The sequence below is a fragment of the Larimichthys crocea genome, chromosome II (assembly GCF_000972845.2).
Source record: "Larimichthys crocea isolate SSNF chromosome II, L_crocea_2.0, whole genome shotgun sequence".
NCBI lineage: Eukaryota > Metazoa > Chordata > Actinopteri > Sciaenidae > Larimichthys > Larimichthys crocea.
Genome location: NC_040012.1, coordinates 4798309 through 4820652, shown reverse-complemented (window position 1 = coordinate 4820652; position 22344 = coordinate 4798309). Strand labels below are relative to the sequence as shown.

Sequence of the window (22344 nt, the reverse complement as noted above, 5' to 3'; positions counted from 1 at the left end):
AACTTGTTTAAATATTTTTTGCCAACTCGGGTTGAGGTCAGTGAAGAAGGATGTTTTTGCTTCTTCTTCTTCTTTTTGCACTCTTTCCACTGCTTCTTAAATTTAAAAGAAAAAAAACCCTCTTCATCTGTTGTGGCTTTGACCCTTTGACTCTCATTTTTTAGTTGTGCTTCACCATCTCTCAGCTGAAGTGCATTCTGCTGTTGCACTCGCGGTAAGTCATTCTGGATGGTGCGTGTCGGCTTAAAATGTAAATGCGAATGTGCGTCTGCTTTTGTCAGCAGTGTGGGGGGATTTTCTCTAATTCAGCATGATATACAGGACTCATTTTTGCTCAGATTGTCACTCACACGCCTCTTGGCTCTCTCTCTCTCTTTCTGTTCAGTGTTCATTCCCTTAATGTTAAAAAAAAAACCCTACACTTTTCAGCCATAATAGCTTTTGTCAGGGTTCTTACAGTCAAAACTGAACCGAAACCGTAGCTGAGTTATTCCCCTTCTCCACTTCACTTTGATCCCTGCAGCTTGGGGTTTTTTTTCTCGTCCCCGCTACAGGATTTCTGTCCCCCCCCTCGCTCACCTCGAAGACCCTCTCCGATGCCAAGGGCCAGGCCGTCCTTGGTCCACTGGACGATGCCGCTGTAGTTGAAGACCACGCAGGACAGCACCACCCGTTCTCCCAGTACCACCGACTGGTCCGCGGGCTCCTGGGAGAAGCGAATGCACCACACTGCAACGGAGGGACAGAGAGAGAGGAGAATCAATTTTAAGTTCCTTTCATTGTGACCTGGCCATGAGCTGCCATCTTTTATTGCACTGTATCGAGCTACACAGTCCCTCTCCGGACTTATTGACTGGCGCTTGTCCATATGGTGGCTGTTGGGGTGATTTGTTATGTGTCTTTATTGTGTATAGGGTGTTTTTATTGTCCTTTTTTTTTATTATGCGTTTTTATTGTGAGTGTTTTTTAATATAAACCCCGTCTGCGAGTGGGATTCCTCTTACGGGACAGTCGGGCTTTGAATTGAATTTCCTGCATTTATGCACATATGCAATGGCTGAATGGAGGGACACAGGAGGATTCACAGATTTTATTTCATAAAATCATTCTAATCATTTCTCCTTTTTTCACCGGACCCGGAGCTCAGTTGCTCAGATTTGCATATTTGTCATTCTGCCTCTGTTTCGTCTCTTTTTATTCCCCCCTTTTCAAGTTCTTCTCAGGGTTTTTTGCTGAGGTTTATGCGTGTCTCCGTGTAGGGTATGTGTGCGCGCACTTGTGTAGCAAGAACATCATTGCCAAGCTGTGATACAGCCTGCTCTTTTTCATCACACAGTACAAAGGATTTTGCTTACACACACACATTTCCTCCAGCAAAATAAGCCTTTCGGCTATTGCAGTGCCACTAAAATACATGGATATAAAAACTACAAGTGTAGAGCCTGCATACATTAACGCTCTCGCATAAAGAGAAAGTGTCAGGTGAGGAGGCGAGGCACTAACCCCGCCGCTGTTTTCAGCCGTTTGCATCATCAGGTAAAATTGTTTCATATTCCAGAGAAAGTCTTACAAGAAGGAGCGTTAATTAAGGCGGAGAGGGAGACCGTGCAGCCTTAGATGACACGTGTAATTAAGGCGGAGAGGGAGACCGTGCAGCCTTAGATGACACGTGCACACACACACACACACACACACACACACACACACACACACTTAATATCACATAAACAAAAGCTCCTGCACACATGTAACATTAAATCACACCCAATTTACGCACACAAACACACACACACACCTCAATGAGTCATTCACTCACATGCAATTGCGCATTAAGTCATACAGCATGCAGACACACACACACACACACACACACACACACACACACACAGAGTTGGTGTTTGTCTTCCCGTGGGCTATTCTGTTCTTGGATCATGGTTAAAACAATCCTATTAGCTAATTAAGGCTAAAACTGGTTAATAAAGCAGGCTGTGGCTCCGAGGGACACGTCTCAGCGGGATTCAACCACAAAGGTGCAAACAACGGGGAGATTTACTGATTTGTCGGGAGGATTACATGACCCGTCATGTTATTTGTGCAGAGGGCTCCTTTATTGAAGACACGACTCCTCAAGTCTTCACGAGAAGCGCTTTGATGTTTCGTCAACTTGAATCAAGAAGACAACCGCCGCGCCTGTGAACCCGTGGCTGCGCTCGCCATTTGAAGTTAAAGGGAGAATCCGCCTTGAAACACTCGACTGTTGTTGGGGGCCGTGTTTTTTTATCTGCTCATACATAAAGCATATGATGTGATGCTGAAATATCATCTCCAATTCAGATATGATGAAGTTTCACAGCAAACATTTGCACTGTCAGAGCGAGATTTCACCGTCCCAGCTCAACATTCTACGTTTTTTATAACCCATAAACTCTAATTTCAAAACCAATTTTCACTCAGAGACATTTCACTGACGCTCTTGCTCGCTCTGAATCCTTCACAGGGATTTTAACATTCATCCTAATCTTCGATTTAGACATTTATTTGCACATATTCTTTATTCGGTTTGTTTGATTTCCTCTTTTATGTGTTTTCCTTGGATCATTTTGTACGCCCAGCTTTTTCGAAAAGTGCTCCATAAGTTACTTACTCCTCGTGTCAGCTCGCCAAATTCAAGAGCAACGGCTTCTTATTAGAGTCACCACTTTGCTCTAATGTTTGAGCAGCTTGTCCACTCTCTTATTGCATAGTTTGAAATAAAATGCTCCAGGATTACCAGACACAGAAAAGAAAATATTCTTCAGGCACTTTTATGCCGAACAAGGAGGAAGGTTACGTTTCAGGTTACGTTAGAGGCTTTTGTTTTGTTGGCAATACCGTGTAAAACGCTTTTGACCTTCAACTTCGGCCTCCAAAAATACTCTTTTAACAGCCAGAGTGATACACTGAGGAAGACACAATGACTCACATGCAACTGCAAATCCACAATAGACCAAAATAAGTCTTACTTGGCCTCTACAAGACACAAACATGAGATAAAACACCTAATAAATGGCAGACAGGGTCTTCGTCCTCCTCCTACTTACTTATGAAGAACATCATGAATTAATTTGATTTAATTATAAGACGTTAAACGAGCCCAGCGAAGGTGCCAAAATATAAACCTTCTATTTCCTCTAACCTCTGACAGAGGAATCGATCGTGAAACTATGTGCATCATATTCAGGAGTCGAAGACAAAACAGTGAAATGAAGCTGCTGCTGTTTCCTGTACGAAGAAGAAGGAGCAGCAGAAGAGAAAGGAGCCGTTGGGATGTGATATCCCGCTGACATGAGTGATTTACATGTGGGTCATGTTATGCATGATTTATGCAAAATTAACAGCCATTACGAGGAAGGGGGCCTCTTCTCCGTGTAGAACTCTGAACAGAACAACTCGCCTTCTCCTGGGACGGACTGCGGTGTGTATTTGTGTGTGTGTCTGTGTGTGTGTGCGTGTGTGTGTGTGTGTGTGTGTGTGAGAGAGAGAGACATAGTGACAGAAAGACAAAAAGGAGGAGACAGGGAACATTTCTGTTTGTGCGTCGTGATATATGAACGTGGATGTGTGTGTATTTATCTGTGTTTATGAGTGTGTGGGTATATATTAGTGTGCATATGTGTGTGTGTGTGTGTGTGTGTGAGTGTGTGTGTGTGTGTGTGGCCTGTCAGCCTGCAGCAGGGACTCAGATCGCAGAGGAGAGAGCCGCGCTGACAGAGAACAGAGATGTAATTAACCCTACGGGATACCCACCCTCCTCCTCCTCCTCCTCCCCCCACCACACACACACACACACACACACACACACACACACACACACACACACACACACACACACACACACACATACACTCCTCCTCCTCCTCCTCCTCCTCCATCTCCCCCAACTTTCAAATTCCCTGATTCTCTGTCTATCTCCTCTCCCAAGTGTTCACTTCTTCTTCTCCTCTCCTCCTTCCTCCCTTCCTTCCTTCCTTCCTTCTCTCTTTCTTTCTTCCTCCTTCATCCCTTCTTTTTCACTTTCTCTCTTCACTCTTCTCTTCTCTGTCATTCCCCCCTTTTCTTTCATCCTCTTTCCATCCTTCTTCTCTTTTCCTCTTTGGCTACTTTGTCTTCAACACAGCCCTCATCATCATCGTCATCATCATCATCATCATCCTTTTTCTGTCTTTTACCGTCTCCTTCCCTCTCTCGATCGTCCCTCTTTATCTCAATCGCTCTTCGTATCTTTCGGCGTTTCTTTCTTCCTCTTTTTCTATCACTCGTCCCACACTGTCTTCTTCTTCCTCCACCTTCTCCTCCTCCTTCCTTTCCTTCTCTTCATCCTTACCGCCCTGCATCATTACCCTGAGGGATGATGTTAGGTATATCTTCCCTTCCTCCTCCTCTCTCTCTCTCTCTCTCTCTCTCTTTGCATAATGACCCAGTGGTACAATAGACAGCGCTTCATAATAACAGCCTCAGTGTCCAAACATATTATCCTTAATGTCTTTAATATCTTTTCTTCACTTTGTCCTCTTTTCTTCCATCAGGTTGAGCTTTATTAAACGCCTTTACAAGTGCTTTATAACTAGACTTATACACTCATCATTTAAATAAAAGTACTGCATTTTATTGTATTATGTTGCACTGCATTACTAGAGTATCTACATATTCCATTAAACATGAGATGAAGTATTAAGATTCAGTGGGAGACACTGACTCTCTTGGACTGGATGAACTGCACTTGAAGCTCAGACAAGTAAAGGTTAAATCCTGGGTGAATTGTGAAGCTTAATAGTGATTTTGACTGACAACCTGAACAGACTTTTAAAAACACGGCGTGGGTCTGGTCGTACATTCGTGCATGAGAATTAGTCATTTCTGGGTGTGTGGGAATCTGCCCTGGAGAATCTCCCGGGCATGCACACAGCAGCCGTGTTTCATTGTGTTGTGTCAGGCAGTGCACAAACAGGCGACACCAAAGGAAAATATAGTTGTTAGTCGTCGTCTCCAAGATGTTTTTCTGACCCGACTCTCCTTGTAAGTTTGTGAGAATGTTATATTTAGACTTCGAATCCAGTCGAACTGTGCACAACTTTATCTGAGGTAGTCGCTTGATTCGTCTTACACTAATTAGCTCTTTTATTCGGGGTTACGCTTCGTGAGAGACGAGGACCACCAGTATGTTCTGACACTTGTTTTAAGCTCTGAACATCTTATTTCAAGTTTGAATCTTTTGCCTTGTATGACGTATAGTATCAACTTATTACAGGGGGACTGTTGTGTACTTTTCTTTTAGTTTTAGACTTTTGTTTGAGCGAGTCTTATTCCATAATACCAGATGGTTTTATGTCCCATTCAGTACAATACGAACTTATCGTCTCATCATTACACCTCACACCCTTCTCTGATGAATTTAGCTCATATATGTGACACTTCATGAAAAAGGACTAACTCTGAACGACATAATGAGGAAATGTTGTTGATTAACATATCTGGCAAGACTTTTAAAATGTTCACTGACAGCGTAATAGATTTGTTTTCTGATCTTGCCATGGTGACTATTAATATTTCACAGCTATATTAAGGCCCTCAAAGCCCTTGGCTAAGGTTGGGGAAAGATCATGGTCCGCAGAGGCTTGAGATTAAACCAAAACTACAAACGTTCACTAACCTTAACCAAAGTGCATTTGTTGCAGACAGGATTCTGGAAGCGAACGCTCTAACGTCACGTTGCCGGGTTTGGGCAATGTTGTTGCCCTTTAGTGTCTGACACTAAATCTTTTGCTCATTTGTCTTTGCCAGACAGAAATGAATCTGATCGGGCAGCTTCGCATTTTCCAAGAACTTTGGATGCTTCTGTTTGGTTCAAGGATAAGAGAGAAAGGCATAAAAAAGAATAAAAGAAAGGCAACAATCATAATAATGATCAATCGAATCACACATCTCTTACTCTTGGTGGAATTCAGGCTAATATGAAACGGAAAGAATAGAAAATATCATAGTAAAACATAAAAAAGCCGGACTTTGAAGTAAGGATGTCTTCCCATCTTATCAGACACGGTCACGTTAAAGAACGCACCCAGTGTTGTCTAAAAGCTAAAGACCTCCAATGCGGCCACGAGAGGCCAACTACAATCTCCTGCAAGCAAATCCTTCCACTGCAGAAATGAAAGGACAGTTTGTGAGTTTTGTAACCCTAAACAGCAGTCCTGCACACCCTGAAGCCTTCATCCTCCTAACCCCCGCCCCCTAAAACTGCCACGCTGACCCTCTCCATGTATTCATGTCCCAGCTCTACCTCCAGGCTACAGCTCGCTCCCATTTCAACTACCGCACACCACTCTCAGGCAGGAGAGAGCATGCTGCGTCTAAGTGTGTGTGTGTGTGTGTGTGTGTGTGTGTGTGTGTGAGTATTGTCCGTGTTTACACGCATGCCTGCATACATATCTGTCATTGTAGCGTTGTGTGTGCCGTGCGCATATATTTGCCATTTCTGAAAAGGCAGCAAAGGGCAAAGTGTGGAAAGTAGAGTAAAAAAAAAAAGGTGTTTGCATGAGAGAGAGAGAGAGAGAAAAGAGTGAAAGTGTGTGTGTGTGTGTGTGTGTGTGAGGGAGAAAGAGGCAGGGAGGGGGAGAGAAGAAAAGGGGAAGAAAAAGCAAAGATGGAGAGACAGAAAGGAAATATATAAAGGCTCCTCTGTAGCTGGGTTTCACTTCAAGCATTTTTGTGACAGAGAGAGTTGAAATGTGGAGGTTCATTAAAATCCTTATATAAATCTTCGGCACTGCAGAAGAGGAAAAAAAAAAAAAAAAAAAGTTTTGACACTTTTCAAAGTGGGAAATGTTTTTTTGTTGATACGGCGTTTTCTGAATAATTACCGGCTCAGGTTGTGTATCGGTGCACAAGCGGTCAGAAGAGTTGTTGAACTTAAGAACATCCCCGCGACCGTGACAATACAGTCCGACGCGTTCCAGCTTACAGCGTTTAGTACGTCACATTACTGAAGAGAGAGTTCCTTTGGTTTGAATACGACGTGAAAGACACCATTATCAATTCTTAACAGACTGAGGTTAAGAGCGGTATCAGACTTAACTGAGGTGCAGGAGCTATTGAGAAATGAATCCACACACTTGAATATGCACAAAAATCTTCTTTTATAAAGAAAGCCTTTAGTCAGAGACCTTCAAAGCAAAAACAGGTCTGTCCATGTTTTGACGGCCAAAATACTTCAACCCCTCAACCCCTTCTTCCAAAATAAAATCCAAGGTAGCCTGGAAAAAATCTTATATTTTGCGGCAACAAAGCTCAAAGTCGTCTGTATTGGCCTAGAAGGTCGCGAGTGCCGTTTCTTGGGAGATTCTTCTGCAACATGAACCCAATATTCTAGTGTTTACTTAAACGATAAATGATTGCCGCTGTGAAAAATTCATATAAAAAGTTTTGAGCCTTAAAACTCATGGATCGAACTTCTCGGGGCCTGTTTCAACAAACTTACAGAACGCAAGCTGCGATTTGCAACATGAGATAATTTCCTCTTCCTCTTCAGTTACAGTACAAACACAATTAATGGGGAACACAAACATCAAATACACAAGGAGGGGACTAAATTCAGCTCAAATAAAGCAATCGCACTTCTAAGATTTAAGATTTCTTTGCCGTCATTGCACAAACGTATGATGAGATCCAGGTGCACTCAAGAACCCGAGCTCAGTATAGAATAAAACAGATAATAAATAATATTCTTCAACGGTTTACTCACCCTCCCATGTCACATCCCACATACATTTCTTCGTAGTTAAATGGACTTTTAACATGGCTTTTTATGTTTCCAAGGAGACTAGATTACAAGTATAAAGACGTAGTAAGTTCAAATCATTCCCGAGTGCAGGGACCAAAGAAGGAGAAAGCTCAGTGAAAACCTTTGGAACCTGGTGACCCAGACGTGAGCATGAAAGAGCCTTTTTAAGACTTTACAAATTATGAGTGACACTGCCGCAATTTGGGATCCCTGTGTAAGCAGAGCTCGCAAATCGCTTTTGTGCCACGGGACCTCAAACACTGTGCCTCTATCAACGCAGCTCCTTTTTTTTTGTGTGTGTGTGTGTGTGTGTGCTTGATGCTTACTTATGGATGAGAGAAACAGCAAGCTTGGAAAAAGTGTTGCATGAAAGGATGTCATCATATGACAGCGAAGACGGGAGATTAATCATAGATGCAGAGACACAGTTGATGTGCATGCAAATATGTTTAATGCATCATTGCATCTTATTAGTTTTTTTTTAATGGTTTTTGCTGTGTTTGTCTCCCTTATAGGAATTCATTCATGGTCCATTAAGGTCTGCAGCAGGGTATGCAGCACAGGGAGGTTAGACACATATAGCATATGACACAGTAAACACACAACATAACCACAAAAAAGTAATCTGAGTTCTGTGTCGCATTACGAAGCCATGTGTCCCTCCAGTCATCTACAAACAAAGGTCAGAACACGGCGACCTGTTTGCTTCTGATTGGCCACGAGAGACGACAGCATCATTCCTGTGTGATGATATGTTTACTGTCACTTTGTTTATTTGAACGTTTTCGGAAATATCATCCACGTAACGTTCATGCGCCCCCCCGAAGCGCTCAGCATGAAACTGACAGAGATGAACATGAGATCAGACAGAGAGACGGAGACGTACCGAGCGAGACAGACCGAGGGACAGACACAGAGATCATAACTTTGTCAGTGTGTGTCCCGGCTCGACTGTGTTTGCTGTAAACAGTGACTCGCTGATTTCCCAGTGCTGCCCCCTCGCCACCAAACGCTGCTTTTATTCCTCCACACAAACACTTCCAGCAGAACAGAGGAGCAGCGTGACGTCGACCGCCGAGGAGATGCTGAGCAAAGCGAGCAGTTATTGGAAATCACACACACACACAAACATATACACACACACACACACACACACACACGCATACACACACACACATACAAGCTCGGGGCAAGGGGCAATTACTAACGTGTAGATGCAGAAACACACACTCTCATACACACAGCCATTGTATAAAGTCACGTAGACAAGTGCATGCATGATTCACAAGCACACAAACGCACACATCACCAAACCGCATACACACACACACACAAGTATACACACTCGTTGCACAAACGACACAAATGCCCGCAGAGTTGAACACACTCTCAAATCTTAATGCACTCTCACACAAATATACTCAATTACACTTCTAAAATCACTGCGAGACAGCACAGCTGGAGACGTATTCAGTCGCCTATACATACGTACACACAGCACACACACACACACACACATGGAGCAACTTAAATACATTTAAAGAGTGACATTGCTGCTACTTTGTCTGTTTAATTCAAAAGCATTGAGGGATTACTCTAGTTAATTACCACTTGTGTCATATTTTCATAGTTTGGTCCATCGTTTCTAAAAGTATCTGTTCATATCTGGAAACATGGCATCTCTATAGAAGATCAGATGATCTGAGAGGATTTGAACAAGCTGACAGTTCAGGCAGATTGTATGAAGCACTTTATTTTAGTGAGTCATAAATGTTGGTTGACCTGTCACTGTAGACCGAGTCGGTTTAAGGCAGTGCCTTCCAACCCTTTTCTCCTTAAAGTTCATGACAACTGTACTGGGGTGAATTTGATTAGACGGGTGGCTTGTTGGAGCACCCGGGCTTTTATTCATCCTGCTTCAAGTTCCACCGCACTCCTCAGAGACCCGTGTGTGACCTCGCAGAGACCACATCCATGTTTTATACGGTCTGACGCCGTTCAAAGGAAACGCCATACGGGAGCATGTTAAACATGACGTCGCAACCATTCGCAATCTGCGCGTAAGCAGCGCTCACAAAAACTTGTTCATGGGTTATTTATTGTCACACACACACACACATGTGTATATAGAAACACACACACACACACATGGAGAACACTGTTCAGTCCTCGTGAAGTTCAGCTTGGTAAAAGAGAACATCATCGCTGTGCTGCAACCAAGCTGATTATGCCGCTGTGGACTTCAAACAACTGGGTTGTGTTAGTTGACTTTTTTCCAGAAAGCAGGAAGGAGACACACACACACACACACACACAAACACTGTGTGCAAATGCCCGCAAGTACACACAAACACACACACACACTTGCAGCAATCCCTCCCTTCTCTTCCTATCTGCTTCTCCCTGCAGCTCTCTCTAATTGACTTCTGCTTTCTTACATTTCATTTCATCTCTTATTTCAGTTTTATTTCCCAATTTTTTATGATCCCCTCTGTCTTCAATTATTCATACCTCTCTCTTTTTCTCTCCCTGACTTCTTTCCATCTGGTCTTGGTGATGTTTAATTCACCTCTTCATTTGGAGGGTGGGGGGGCTGCTGCTGCTGCTGCTGCTGTGCGCTGTTAATTGGTTTTTAAGAGCGGTGAGCACACACACATGTATGCACACGCACCCCCCCTCCCTCTGCTGTTAGACCACACTGTACATGTCTGCTAGCATTAACGTCACCAAATGAGCATAGAGTGAAAAAGCATGTGAGAAGAGGACGGCATTGTGTGTGTGTGTGTGTGTGTGTGTGTGTGAGGAGGAGGAGGGCAGGTTTATGTTTGTGTGTATGTGTGTTTTTTGGTGCATGTGGTGCGTATGAGTGAGCAGGTCAATGCTGTTAATGTTGCATTCGATAAAAATTAGAACAAGAGCATGGCGTGTGTGTGTGTGTGTATGTGTGTGTGTGTGTGTGTGTGTGTGTGTGTGTGTGTGTGTGTGTACACTCTTGTACGTCTATGTTTGTGAGAACCCACAGGAGACTATACGGGCAGACAGTTCTCACTTTGTCAAAGGGTCGTTTGGGAGACGGGCAGACAGTTCTCACTTTGTCAAAGGGTCGTTTGGGAGTTCAGACTTGGTCTTTAGATTAAGGTTTGTGTGAGGGGTCGGCATGTTGGGATGATTCAGATCAGGGTTCGGGTCATGTCCTTACAAGGGTTTAAACTTTAGTTTTGGTTTTGTTTTGAGAAAAACATCTGTCTCTTTAGCTGCCCGATGTTCTACTTTCTCCACCAGCTAGTCACTAACTTTGTCTTTCAGCCATTTGGTCCTGAGCAAGTAAGATGCAGCGGGTTTATCAGAGCTTTTATTTGCTAAAAACAGCTTCTTACTGGCACTGGAAACGAGGCTGAGAGAGCTGAGACTCAAACAAACAGTGTGTGTGTGTGTCCTAGAATCAAAACTATGAGCTAAACAAGGCTAAAAGCAGAGTGGGTAGAGTTGTGAATGAGGTATTCTTTAAGTTCTTTACAGTCTGAATATAAAAATATTGATTGATAGACTTTGTTCACATCTCACATTATCTTTATCTGGTCCAAATCCAAAGGTTTCCACAGATAAAATATGTCATATTTGAGCACATAAAAATGTGCATAAGATATTAGAAATATATCTACACTGCATTTTTTTTTGGGATGTACAGAGGCAGCCATAAAAAATGTGTCCTGTTTGAATATTTCACCAAAAGTGTGCAATGGAGCACTGACTGAGAATTTATGACATGGTGGAATAATGTGGGAAAAATGTTATTACGGAGTTTCTTTAAGGGGGAATTTAAGTGGAAAAAATGTGTGTGTCAATGCATGACGTTAAAGAGAACTCATAAATACGAGTGCTTACAGTTCATGAGCAAGTGAGTGACTTACAAGTGAATGTCTGCAAGTGTCTTATGTGTGCATGCATGCTCGTGTGAGTATTCTCTGCATTCCCAGACAAACGCTGCAGCCACATCATTAGCCACATCCTCTGACTCCAACCTGGACGTCGGATCAGAGGAATGGAATTAAGTCGGGAGCAGATTAGTCATTATCCAAATAACGACCCCGCTCAGCAACGGCTGTGCGATTTCCCCTTCAATAAGAATCGGTGATGTGAACTCCACTGAGGCAGAGGAGATGAGATTCTGCTGTGAAGTGAAACGGTGAAAAAAAAAAGAAATAACCTCGCTGTAGCTCCGTGAACAAGAGGACAAAAAGAAATACTGCTGCAAACAGGGATGAGGATACTTTAATCTTAATGATGACGGGGAGGAGGGGGAAAAAATCAGAGCTGCTGCTGCTGCTGCTGCCACACGAATGAAATGTTCATACGGTTTAATCTAATTGTTAAGTTACGGTGGTAATGAGAGAATTTTCATGGACTTGCTGCAGTAACGCAGCATGAACAAGAGCTGGGCTTCCTTCCAAGAAGTAGAAAAGCTGAATGTAAATGTCAGGTTTTATGCTCACTCGAGGTAAAAAACCAAAGGTCTGCAGGTTAAAAAATTCTTTGCGAGGTGTTCTGTGTAGAGCATGACCTCGCGGTGGAAGAAAAGTGTGCGCGTTTGTCTCCCCTAAAAATACAAAGCTCCGGCGTTAGCTGTACTTGGTGGCTTACGGTATGCAAAGTGCATCCCGTGATTTGCATCTTGAAAACGAGAGCATGAAATATCACTTACACTATCCGACACGAACGCGCGATAACAACTTGCCAAATAGAAATCAGTTCTTGAAAGTTGGTGTGGAAATTCAATTTATTTTCCTCAACGCCGCTGATGGAAACACACCTAATTTGCATTTTATTTTCCCCCCCCTGCATTTCAGAAATTCACTTTAAATTCCTCTTTCCTTTCCCACAGCGACTGCCTGACATTTTCTTTGCAGTTTCTTAATGCATTGATATAATAGAGCTGCAATGAGAGGGTGTGAAAGCTTGCCAAAGCCCTGCGTTGGAGGACCTTTTTTGTCAGGACTTCACAGCCAAGCAGCATTCAACATTCATAATTTTTTTTCCTCTGATGTAAGTGCAAGATACTTGCAGCTCCTAAGGCCTTTGAAGATCTGGTCTTTGCTATTGCAAAGAATGTAAAATATGGTCTGTATGTGTTCATTTGGATTCTGTCACACGCTGTATGTTTTGGATCTGTCGTGTCAAGTTAAAGTTTAGGGAATCTGTATATTTCCCGCCTAATGCTTCATTCAGGAGCGATGTGTTCAGGCAATATTTGCGTTTGAACCTTTCAATCATCCTAATTCTTAGTGTTACAGAGTGTTAAAATAATCATATAACTTGCAGAAGTCTGTGAAGCAAAGTTATTACGAGACAAATTAGGATATTAAGATATTTCCTACGCGGAAAAGCCTCGAGACTTGTGTGTTTTTCTGTTAATGTAGTGACATCTGAGGTACTCGGAGCTCGGCGCTGTGCCATTTGCCGTGCTGCATTTCCCAGAGATCATCTGTCAATCTAACAGTGTTGCGGTACAGTGACTAGGCATCACGATTCAATCAAGGGACTCCTGATTTCCAAGTGTTTGTCTCGAGGGAACCCGGGACTCTCTTTGCCCTGATAATTAGGTTGAATTAAGTTTGTCTTTGGGAGGAAAACATTTTTTAAAGTGATCTCGGTGAAACTTGCTGCCAGGGCAGCATTAAGGTAATAGGTTGGATCACTGCTCGAAATGGAAACTGTCTTTCTCTTACTCTCTCTCTCTCCATCACAGCAGGAGCAGCGAGGAAAAGGCACAGCTGCAGCCTCTCAAAGCAAAGACGCTCTGACAGAATGGCAGCGCTCAGAGTCCTGCATAGATTTCCTGTAGATGAAGTTTTTATTTTCGGGTGATGAAGTGCTCACCGCCATCTCGCTGGTAGAAAAACTCAACTACAACTAGAAAACGAGGGGGAGCCCGTGGTGGAGCCGATGTGGGACAAGCGAGCGGAAGTATTATCAGTATTATCTGCATCTGATGAAACAGGTAAGTTTTAATCAGCACATCTGTCCACGCCTGGCACAGCTTCACTCGTGTACGTGTGCAACTGTCAACTGAAGCATATTTTCACACTTCCAGTGCGCAGCAATACTGTGGCTGATGGATCCGCTGTCGACACTGACAAAGCGGCTGATGTACTGCTTACGTAACGTGGCCGGTGTGGATAAAGTGTCAAGACATCTGTCAATCAATCAAACAAACTTGCAGTCAAAAACATATTTCTCTCGAAGCCTTAGTATCCTCTTATAAACATATATTTTCTAAATTTGAAATCAGCTATTGAGATGAGACTCTGTTTCTGTTTTTGCTTTAATATTATTTTAACATTATTTTATCGTTTATTATTGTTTTCATATTGTTCTTTGTTTTATATGTCTTATATTTCATGTTCTATTTTATGTACAGCACTTTGTGTCAGCTGCGGCTGTTTTTAAAGGGCTTTATGAATAAAGTTGAGTTGAGTTGAGTTGAGATTAAAGGTCCAGTGTTTAGGATTTAGGAGGCTCTATTTACAGAATATGGCATGAAATTGAATACAATATGCAGAACTATGATTTCAAGTGTATAAACACCTGAAAATAGGCCAGAACAGACATACTACAGGTCCAAAATAGAGCCTTTCACATTTTTTGGGGTGTTTCAGTAAAGATAGGTTGAAGCAAAGGGGTTGCAATCCGCAACTACACCACTCCTCCTACACACTGCTCCTTTGAAACTTGAACTCTCATTGACTTTCTATCAATCTCAAGTTCAGATTTGTCCCCTTGACGTCGTTACAGAAGCCCCTTTTTCAGGGAATCTATCATTTAAAGGATGCAGGACGGGTTCAAATTGAGACAAAAACTGAAACTGAGCACAAATATTTGCATGTTTATCACTGGGAAGTTTCCCTCAAACTGCTGACAGAGTGGTTTAAAGTGTTCAAATTCATGTAAATTGTCTGTCCCGGAGGTGGATAACCATTTAACTTCGATTTAAAGCCCTATGCAAGAACAAAACGTGTTGTCTAGCTTGTGTGATACACAAAAATACAAAGTGGTCAACCCTTCTCTCCCAGCCTCTCATTGATAGAAATGTAGCTTCACAGTTACTGAAGTCATTATAATTCTGCTGCTTCTGTCCACTCTGCACATGCAGCATGTTTGTCCTGGGCGAGGGAAGCCTCCCGTATTTTTTGTTTTTTTTTGCTCTTTCTGAGGTTTCCCCACTTTTTTTTTTTCTGCTGAAGCATTTTCTTTGTCGTGATGTTTCTTTACCCAAGCCGAGGTTTTAAACATAGAGTATGTTCATTCAGCCAAACTTGTAATTTTGGCTTCACTTGACAAGGATCACCTGAATGCGTCATTAAACAATTGACTAGGATGCAATGACTTGTGAGGAATGCAAGCGATACAATGGTTCTTAAAATTAGAGAAGATAAAGCTCCGTTACTCCGTTACTCCTTGTCAACAAGACATTACAGGGAATCAGTGTTTCAACCTGGACCTTATTTTATCGTGTTATTGTGTCAAAGTGACTAATGAGGACAACAGATTTTTAATGTGGTCCAATACTGAGTGAGAGCACTGCAGCCTGCAGCCTCAAAATGGGATAAAAATGCTGCTTTTTGCCACTGACCGGCTCAGATTGCTGCTATAAGCTTCTGACAACACGACCCCGCAGAGAAATGAAACATTTTCTCTTTCTTTAGATCCAATGTGTGTCTAGCCGAGCCTCTGCAAACAAAGAGGGGGGGCAACAGGCCGAGGAGGGCGAACCAGCTGCTGCGACGCTCAAGAGCGTTTTTTCCTGTGGGCGATGTGACCCCCGCGCCCGCAGGAGAGAATTCACAGACAGGATCAAGTGAAAGGAACAAAAAGTGTATGATTTCTCTTACGGGGTCCTTTTCATTATGTTGTCACACACTTATAAGAACAATCTGTCAGTGGCAAAGACAAGAACCTTTAATTTTTAAAAAAAGACGGTGCGCAATTGTCCTCAAGGATTAGCAGCCCATTTCTCGAGTCTCACTGAATACTGGACCAAATTCAAAACTTTTTGCCCCTCCATTAGTCACTCTGACACAAAAACATTGGAAAATAAGGTCCAGGTTGAAAAATACAGCAATGATCAGTCAGTTAACAGTCTAGAAATGCAGACTTTGAAAGGGTGGGACCCCTAAATTGGGATGAAGAATGAGTTTTTTCTTAGCGACTTTTCTGCAGTGTCTGCAACATGAAGCTGCTGCTTGAGTTCTTCTATTTGTCCAAAGACAAACAAACAGAAAACGTGCTGCAGATGATTCCCCCCCCCCTGCAAAAGACCGACATCCCAAACAACGAGAGTTCATGAAGTGGGTCTTCTTCATGAATCAAAGCCGGCGATGCATACTGTAGGCAAAACCAGCGTTCGTGACCGAAACCGGTCGGCCACACGGTGTTCAACGGAGCAGCCGAGGACACAGACAGACAAACACAGCGAGTGACTGTCACCCCGTCTGTCTGACTGTCTGTCTGTCTTTTTGTTTGTCTCTCTGCTGTCTGTTTCGATTTGTATGTGGCCATGGATCACTGCGTCTCTCTCTCTGTCTTTCCCTTTCTCTTCTGTCACTCTCTTTCCGCTCATCCTTTTTTCAGTCTGTAGGCGTGTCTGTCGGTCCCTGTCAATCACTCTTTGCCTCTGCTGTGTGTGTGTGTGTGTGTGTGTGTGTGTGCGCACGTGTGTACATGACTTTATTTTGATTTTTTCAGACTCATCTCTCACTGTCTTCATCTCTCTCCGGCTCACGTCTTCTTTCTCTCATCCTTTGCCGTCTCGCTGTCAGTCTGTCTATTTCAATCACTCTGTTTATCTCGATCTGTTTTGGCTCTTTCTTTTTTCTTTTTTTCTCTCCTCGAGGTTGTGTCGCTGCGTTTTCAAACGCACACACACACACACACACACACACACACACACACACACACACACACACACACACACACACACACACCAGCATGCCTTCCTTCTCTAGACTCCATGGGGACATGTAAGTGGGACAAGGGGGGAGAGAACAAACAGATCAAACTTCAATCTAGGCTTTTCACTCTTTCCTCCTCCTTCTACGAATCCCCCCCCCCACCCCTGACACACACACACACACACACACACTCTCTCTCTCTCTCTCTTTCGCCCAGAACCCGACAGCCTGTTTTTGGCAGGGTCGTCTTGTTTCAAACACACACCCACAACTACTGGTACACATGTGTACACACACACACACACACACAGAAGGGGAAATATGCAAAAAACAACAACAACAACTTGAAAACACACACAGACAAGCACAGACAGCGATGGAAACACATGCTAAAAACTGCACACAGACACAAACACGCCGCCTTCTTAATCGGCTAATTGGCTTGTTGGCGGTGAAATATTTAAAATGAAGCATGAATTATATAAAGAGACATCGATTGTGTATTTGCTGTGTGAATAAAACATGAACATCCTTCACTTGCGTGCTCTTACCCTGCCCACTCCCTGTCCCTCAATCATATCCAATTGAATAAAGCTTTACTGACGTCACGTCCGATCACAAACATTACAGTAAATAATTAACACAATAGAAAAAGTAATGATATTCAGTACATGGAGTGAAACAAAACATTTCACAGCTCCCATATTCCCTCCACACATCCAGGTCTTTGTGTCTCCGTCTGTTCACACTCTCACACTCTCACACATTAGCTGACCTCCAGTCCAACTCCTTTTTCTTTTTTTCTCTCACGTCTTCATCTGTTCTTTGTCTCTCCCAACACACCCACATCCATTTCTCTTTTTGCTCTGTCTTCCAAACTCCCGTATGGAGTCTAGCAGGTCTCTGGAGCCAACGGGTTGTTGTGTTTTCATTCTATGAAATGTCCTCTCTCACATAATGTGAAGCCTGAGTCAAAGTTACTGATGTTATTTTAGTCCATTCTTTCAGCTTTGTGGAAACGTTTTTTTTTTTTCCCGTCTCAGCATGATAATATACCCGAGCTACGAAACCGAGTTGTCAAAGAAACAGAAACCTTTGGGGGTGAACTTGCTCAACATCATTGGCCAACCTCACGAATGCTTTGTGTTGCAATAGGAGCAAATTCCTGCAGTGTGTTTTTGCAAAGATCATGTGTGGAAAGCCTTCCTGGAAAAGTGAAAGTCTGTCATGGTGGTAAAAGGAGAGAGATTATATTCTAACATCTGCTTTAATTACACGTTTGATGTTTGAGTGTCCACAAAGTACTTTGGATCTTTGCACGTCTGATATCTTTGACATCTCTTAGACGTAATCTTAAGTAGAATTTTGACAGGAGCGAAGGAGGACGTCAGGTGATGTTATTGTAGAGAAGTCTGCGTAGGGAAAGGTTTACCGACAAATCAAGTGTCACGAAGCTTCCCTAACCCTTCTTTTAATCTGACCAAGTCGTGCCTCAACCTATAACCAAACCATTTCGATGGTTCGGAAAGGCACAAACAAGATATAGGGACGACGTATTTTGATGTTTTGTTTTTACTGTTTAACGCTACGTTCTTTTAATTCATTAGCACTAATGATTAATTTAGAAACGTGCGCTGGTCATTTGTGGACACAGTTTTATTTAAATAGCACAAAATCACAAGTTTGTCACAGAGGAGTGTACAGAATGTGACAAGCTCTGCCCTTAGACCCTCAATTAAAACGAGGAAAACTCAAAAAACCCAGAAAACTCTCTCTCTCTCTCTCTCTCTCTCTCTCTCTCTCTCTCGTTGCCTTTAGTCTTTTTCTCTCATTTCTTCCCGCTGTCTCTCTTTTTTCAATCTCTCTCCTATCTACTCCTCTTTCTCTGTGTTTTCTCTCCCTCCCTCATTTCTCTGGAACAGTTTTAATTAGCCGGTAGCCTGAGGTCAACCTCTGCTCCTCCGCATTAGCGCGCGCACACACACACACACACACACACACACAATGACACATACGCATACATACACGTTTTATGTGTGTGTTTGTATATGTGTGTGTGTGTTACGGCAAGCAGAATTGATTTTTTTCCACTCTGTTCCAGCAGCAGATACGTGTACTGATTCCTTCTTTAATGTTCAGAGTGAAGAGTTTGAACTCCCAGGATGCCGAGCAGGAACATGACATGAAAGTGTGTGTGTGTGTGTGTGTGTGTGTGTGTGTGTGCATAAGATCCTGAAACATCTTGAGTGTGTGAACTGTGTTTGTGTGTATAGGTAAAAGTACATATGAGGATGCGTGTGTGTACATGAGTGGTGCAAGTGTGTGTGTGTAAAGCGCATAATTGTGTGTATGCGCTCTGTGTGCGTGTGCATGCATGTGTGCATACGCTGCGGGCCCCTGGAGGTTCTTGCGACATGCGGCATTAGCAGTGACACAGAAAAGATGCATCAGTTCCATTTCTTGTTGCGCACACACACAAATTGATACAAATGCACACACACACACACATTCGATTCCAGCATCACCTCAAAGAATCCTGGACTTCTCTTCCAATTTGATGAATTTTTCATTTGTTTTTTTCTTACTCTAAAATCATCAGTGAGAGAAATCGTGTTTTTGTGACCGACTGCTGCAGGGAGGAGGGAGATGAAAGCGATCTCTATGGAGTTGAACCGGAGGACTCACTTTTTAAAGGCACTTTTTTTGCTCCCAGACGTGGAGCTGAGGGACGTGTGTGTGTGTATCCGTGTGTACGCGCACTTCACACGTGTATATGTTTCTGTTTCTGAGAGCTATTCGTATATGTGTATTCATATGCTTTGTCGTTTGTGCACCCATACTGTACACACTTGTTTTTCTCTGTCTGCATATAAATGTATCTCCCTACTTCTCTCAGTGTGTGTGTGTGTGTGTGTTCAGATGTGTGCGCGCATGTTTGTGTAAAAGAGAGACAGACGGAGACGGGGCAGAAGGTTTTTCATTAGGCAAAGTATGACGGAGGTGGAGGAAGACGCGGAGGAGGCTGGAGGGAGGAGGATCCCAGTCACAGGACTATCAGCAGGGAAGCAGCACCTCGGACCATCCACACACACACACACACACACACACACACACACACACACACATACAGTACAGACACATATACCGTCTTCACATACACAATACAGAAAATAGAAGTTCACGACGAGGAGCTCTGCAGCGTCACGTGTGTCCACACGAGACAAAGAACAGTAAAATGTTCCATATTACACACTGAGTCTTTTGTCCGAGAGCGTAATTTACCTTAACTGGCTGCCGTATGTTCAAATGTTAATCTGAATTAAAAATAACTCGTGCTGCCCTGAGAGTTGTCGTTAGTCTGAAAAGCAGCACAAGGCGGCCTGGCTTCCAGCGCTGGAAGAAGCATCGAGATCTCTTTACAGTTAAAGTAGCAACAACACAATGTAAACATACTCCCTGACAAGTAAAAGTGTAGAAAAAATCAGAACTGTGTATTTAAAAGTACAATAAAAACGGATATTATTTCTGTGTTTAATTATTGATGCATAAAGGTCCGCTTTGAACACCAGCAGCGCTGTAAAGTGTCGTCTTGATGGACTAGTATTGGATCAATATTGTTCGAATATTGTGCTCTAACAGAGCGAACACACACATAACACACTGCACACGAGTGCAGTGGTGATGTGACATCGAGGGCAGTGATGCATGCGTACTGATATTTGTAATTCACAGATTTTTGGTGAAACTGCATCAAATTTTATGGAGAAAATGGTTTTCCCCTCATGTCCTCCTCCTCCTCCTCCTCCTCCAGAGTTTCCTGTGAACTACAGCTGCTGTTAGCTAAGGTTAGGTCAGCCAGGCTGCCTGGACTGCGAACTCAGCAGGTTTCCAGTCACATTGCGTGAGCAAATGTTGATGGGGAGCAGAGGTTGTGATGTCCTGATGTCGTGCCAGAACTGGAGCTAGGCAAGCTGACCAATCGGGCTCAGCAGCCTCTAAGCCATGTCCTAGAGACAGAGATGAAAAGACTGAAGGCGACGTTGACGGAAGAAGCTAAGAGAGAAAATAAGAGAGTGATCGATGCCACCAGACGAGAATAAATGGAGGACTGACTTTAAGTCGTTGGTGAGAGCTCGGTCTAATAAAAGGCTGAAAGACAGACGCCAGCTGAGCTTCTTGCTGTTGGACTAGTCAGTGGCTGCTCTGTCTTGGTAGTTTTTGATCATAAGTGATGCACTAATACAAATACACGTGTACAGCTGTCCATATTTACGACAGTGGCATTAAACTCTGAAACTGCGGGTGCTAAATCAAAATAACAAATATCAATTTTCTAGGTCCTCTGCATTAGATCTCACTCTAATCGATAAAAGATTATACGAGCTGCAACAGTAAAATGTCAAGTTACACCGTTCAGCACGAAGAAGTAATCTCTGTGTTCAAGTCTCGTGTTGCCCTGATCACTTGTGCTCTATCTCGTCATTTCGCAAAACACTCAAACAAACGTGTACCAAGTGTTTGCCCTCCAAACCCTCTTCACACACAGACACACTCCTAGATATCAAACACTCAAAAGATACGAATCACAAATATCTCACTTCCTCTTCAATCAGAATAACGGCAAGTTTTGTTCTTTTTCGCTGAGGAGACGGCAGTAAGATCAGCTTGTGTAGCATTTACTGGTTTAAAGAACATTTCAGTATACATTTTGATTGTTTTTATGTACTGTCTGGAGCTTTTCTCAACTTTAACTCCGCCTGGAGATGGATTTTTAGACCATTTGACCTCTTGATATTGACCATAACATTCTGTAAATTGTGAAAAAATATCCTCCCCACACGGTGTATATATCCAGCATATACTTGTTCCAACACTTCACTGAAGCTCTGCGGCGCACACATTGAGTGAAATATTCAAACCCAAGATGCAGTGTTTTTATGACTGCACTGTTACATCAGATGCAAATTTTCTTGCTGTCTTGTGCATCATTTATGCACATTTCTACAAAATTTAAGCTGACATATTTGGTATCCTTGGAAACTTTGGGATCTCCAGCAGAAATAATTATGGGTCTATATAAGTCTGTAAACATGGATCCACTTGCGAATCCAGCAGTGCTAAATTAGAAATGAAGCCATTCTGAGTCATTAGAGCCAATGAATGTTATGAAACCGGACGGTTTATGAGTGGAAGATAACAACATACAACAGGAAATGAAACGTTATTGTTCAGTGGATGTTTTTACTATGCGCCGTAGAGCTAATGTCATGTATCAAGACACATAATCCAGCATAAGAAGAAATGAAAACACTGAAACAAAGCCCTCTTCTCACACTCTCTGAACGCAACGATTCTGTTACAACCAGGATCACTGTGCGTCCATGGCATTTGTTCAAGGCTTTGCCCAAGTCTCATTCTGACTCATCTTGGCCTGAGTCCTACTAGGAAATTGTTGCTGGTCTTCAGCATTGAGAAAACATCCACTTTTCTCCTTTCCTCTCGAGCGGAAACAGATCAGAGTATCAGTGTGGCTACAAGGCGATGAAATGGTTTTGCTGAAAAACTGCATTTTGATCCAAG

At 42.9% G+C, this 22344-nt stretch overlaps 1 protein-coding gene across 2 annotated transcripts in view; it reads right to left on the bottom strand.

The window, feature by feature from the left end:
* kirrel1b (kirre like nephrin family adhesion molecule 1b) overlaps positions 1 to 22344 on the bottom strand; it is a 70598-nt gene that overhangs the window by 27234 nt on the left and 21020 nt on the right. For both annotated transcript variants that reach the window (XM_027288939.1, XM_027288941.1), the window contains exon 2: positions 580 to 729. In XM_027288939.1, coding sequence (XP_027144740.1) covers positions 580 to 729 — 150 coding nt within the window. The remainder of the gene's footprint in view (positions 1 to 579; positions 730 to 22344) is intronic.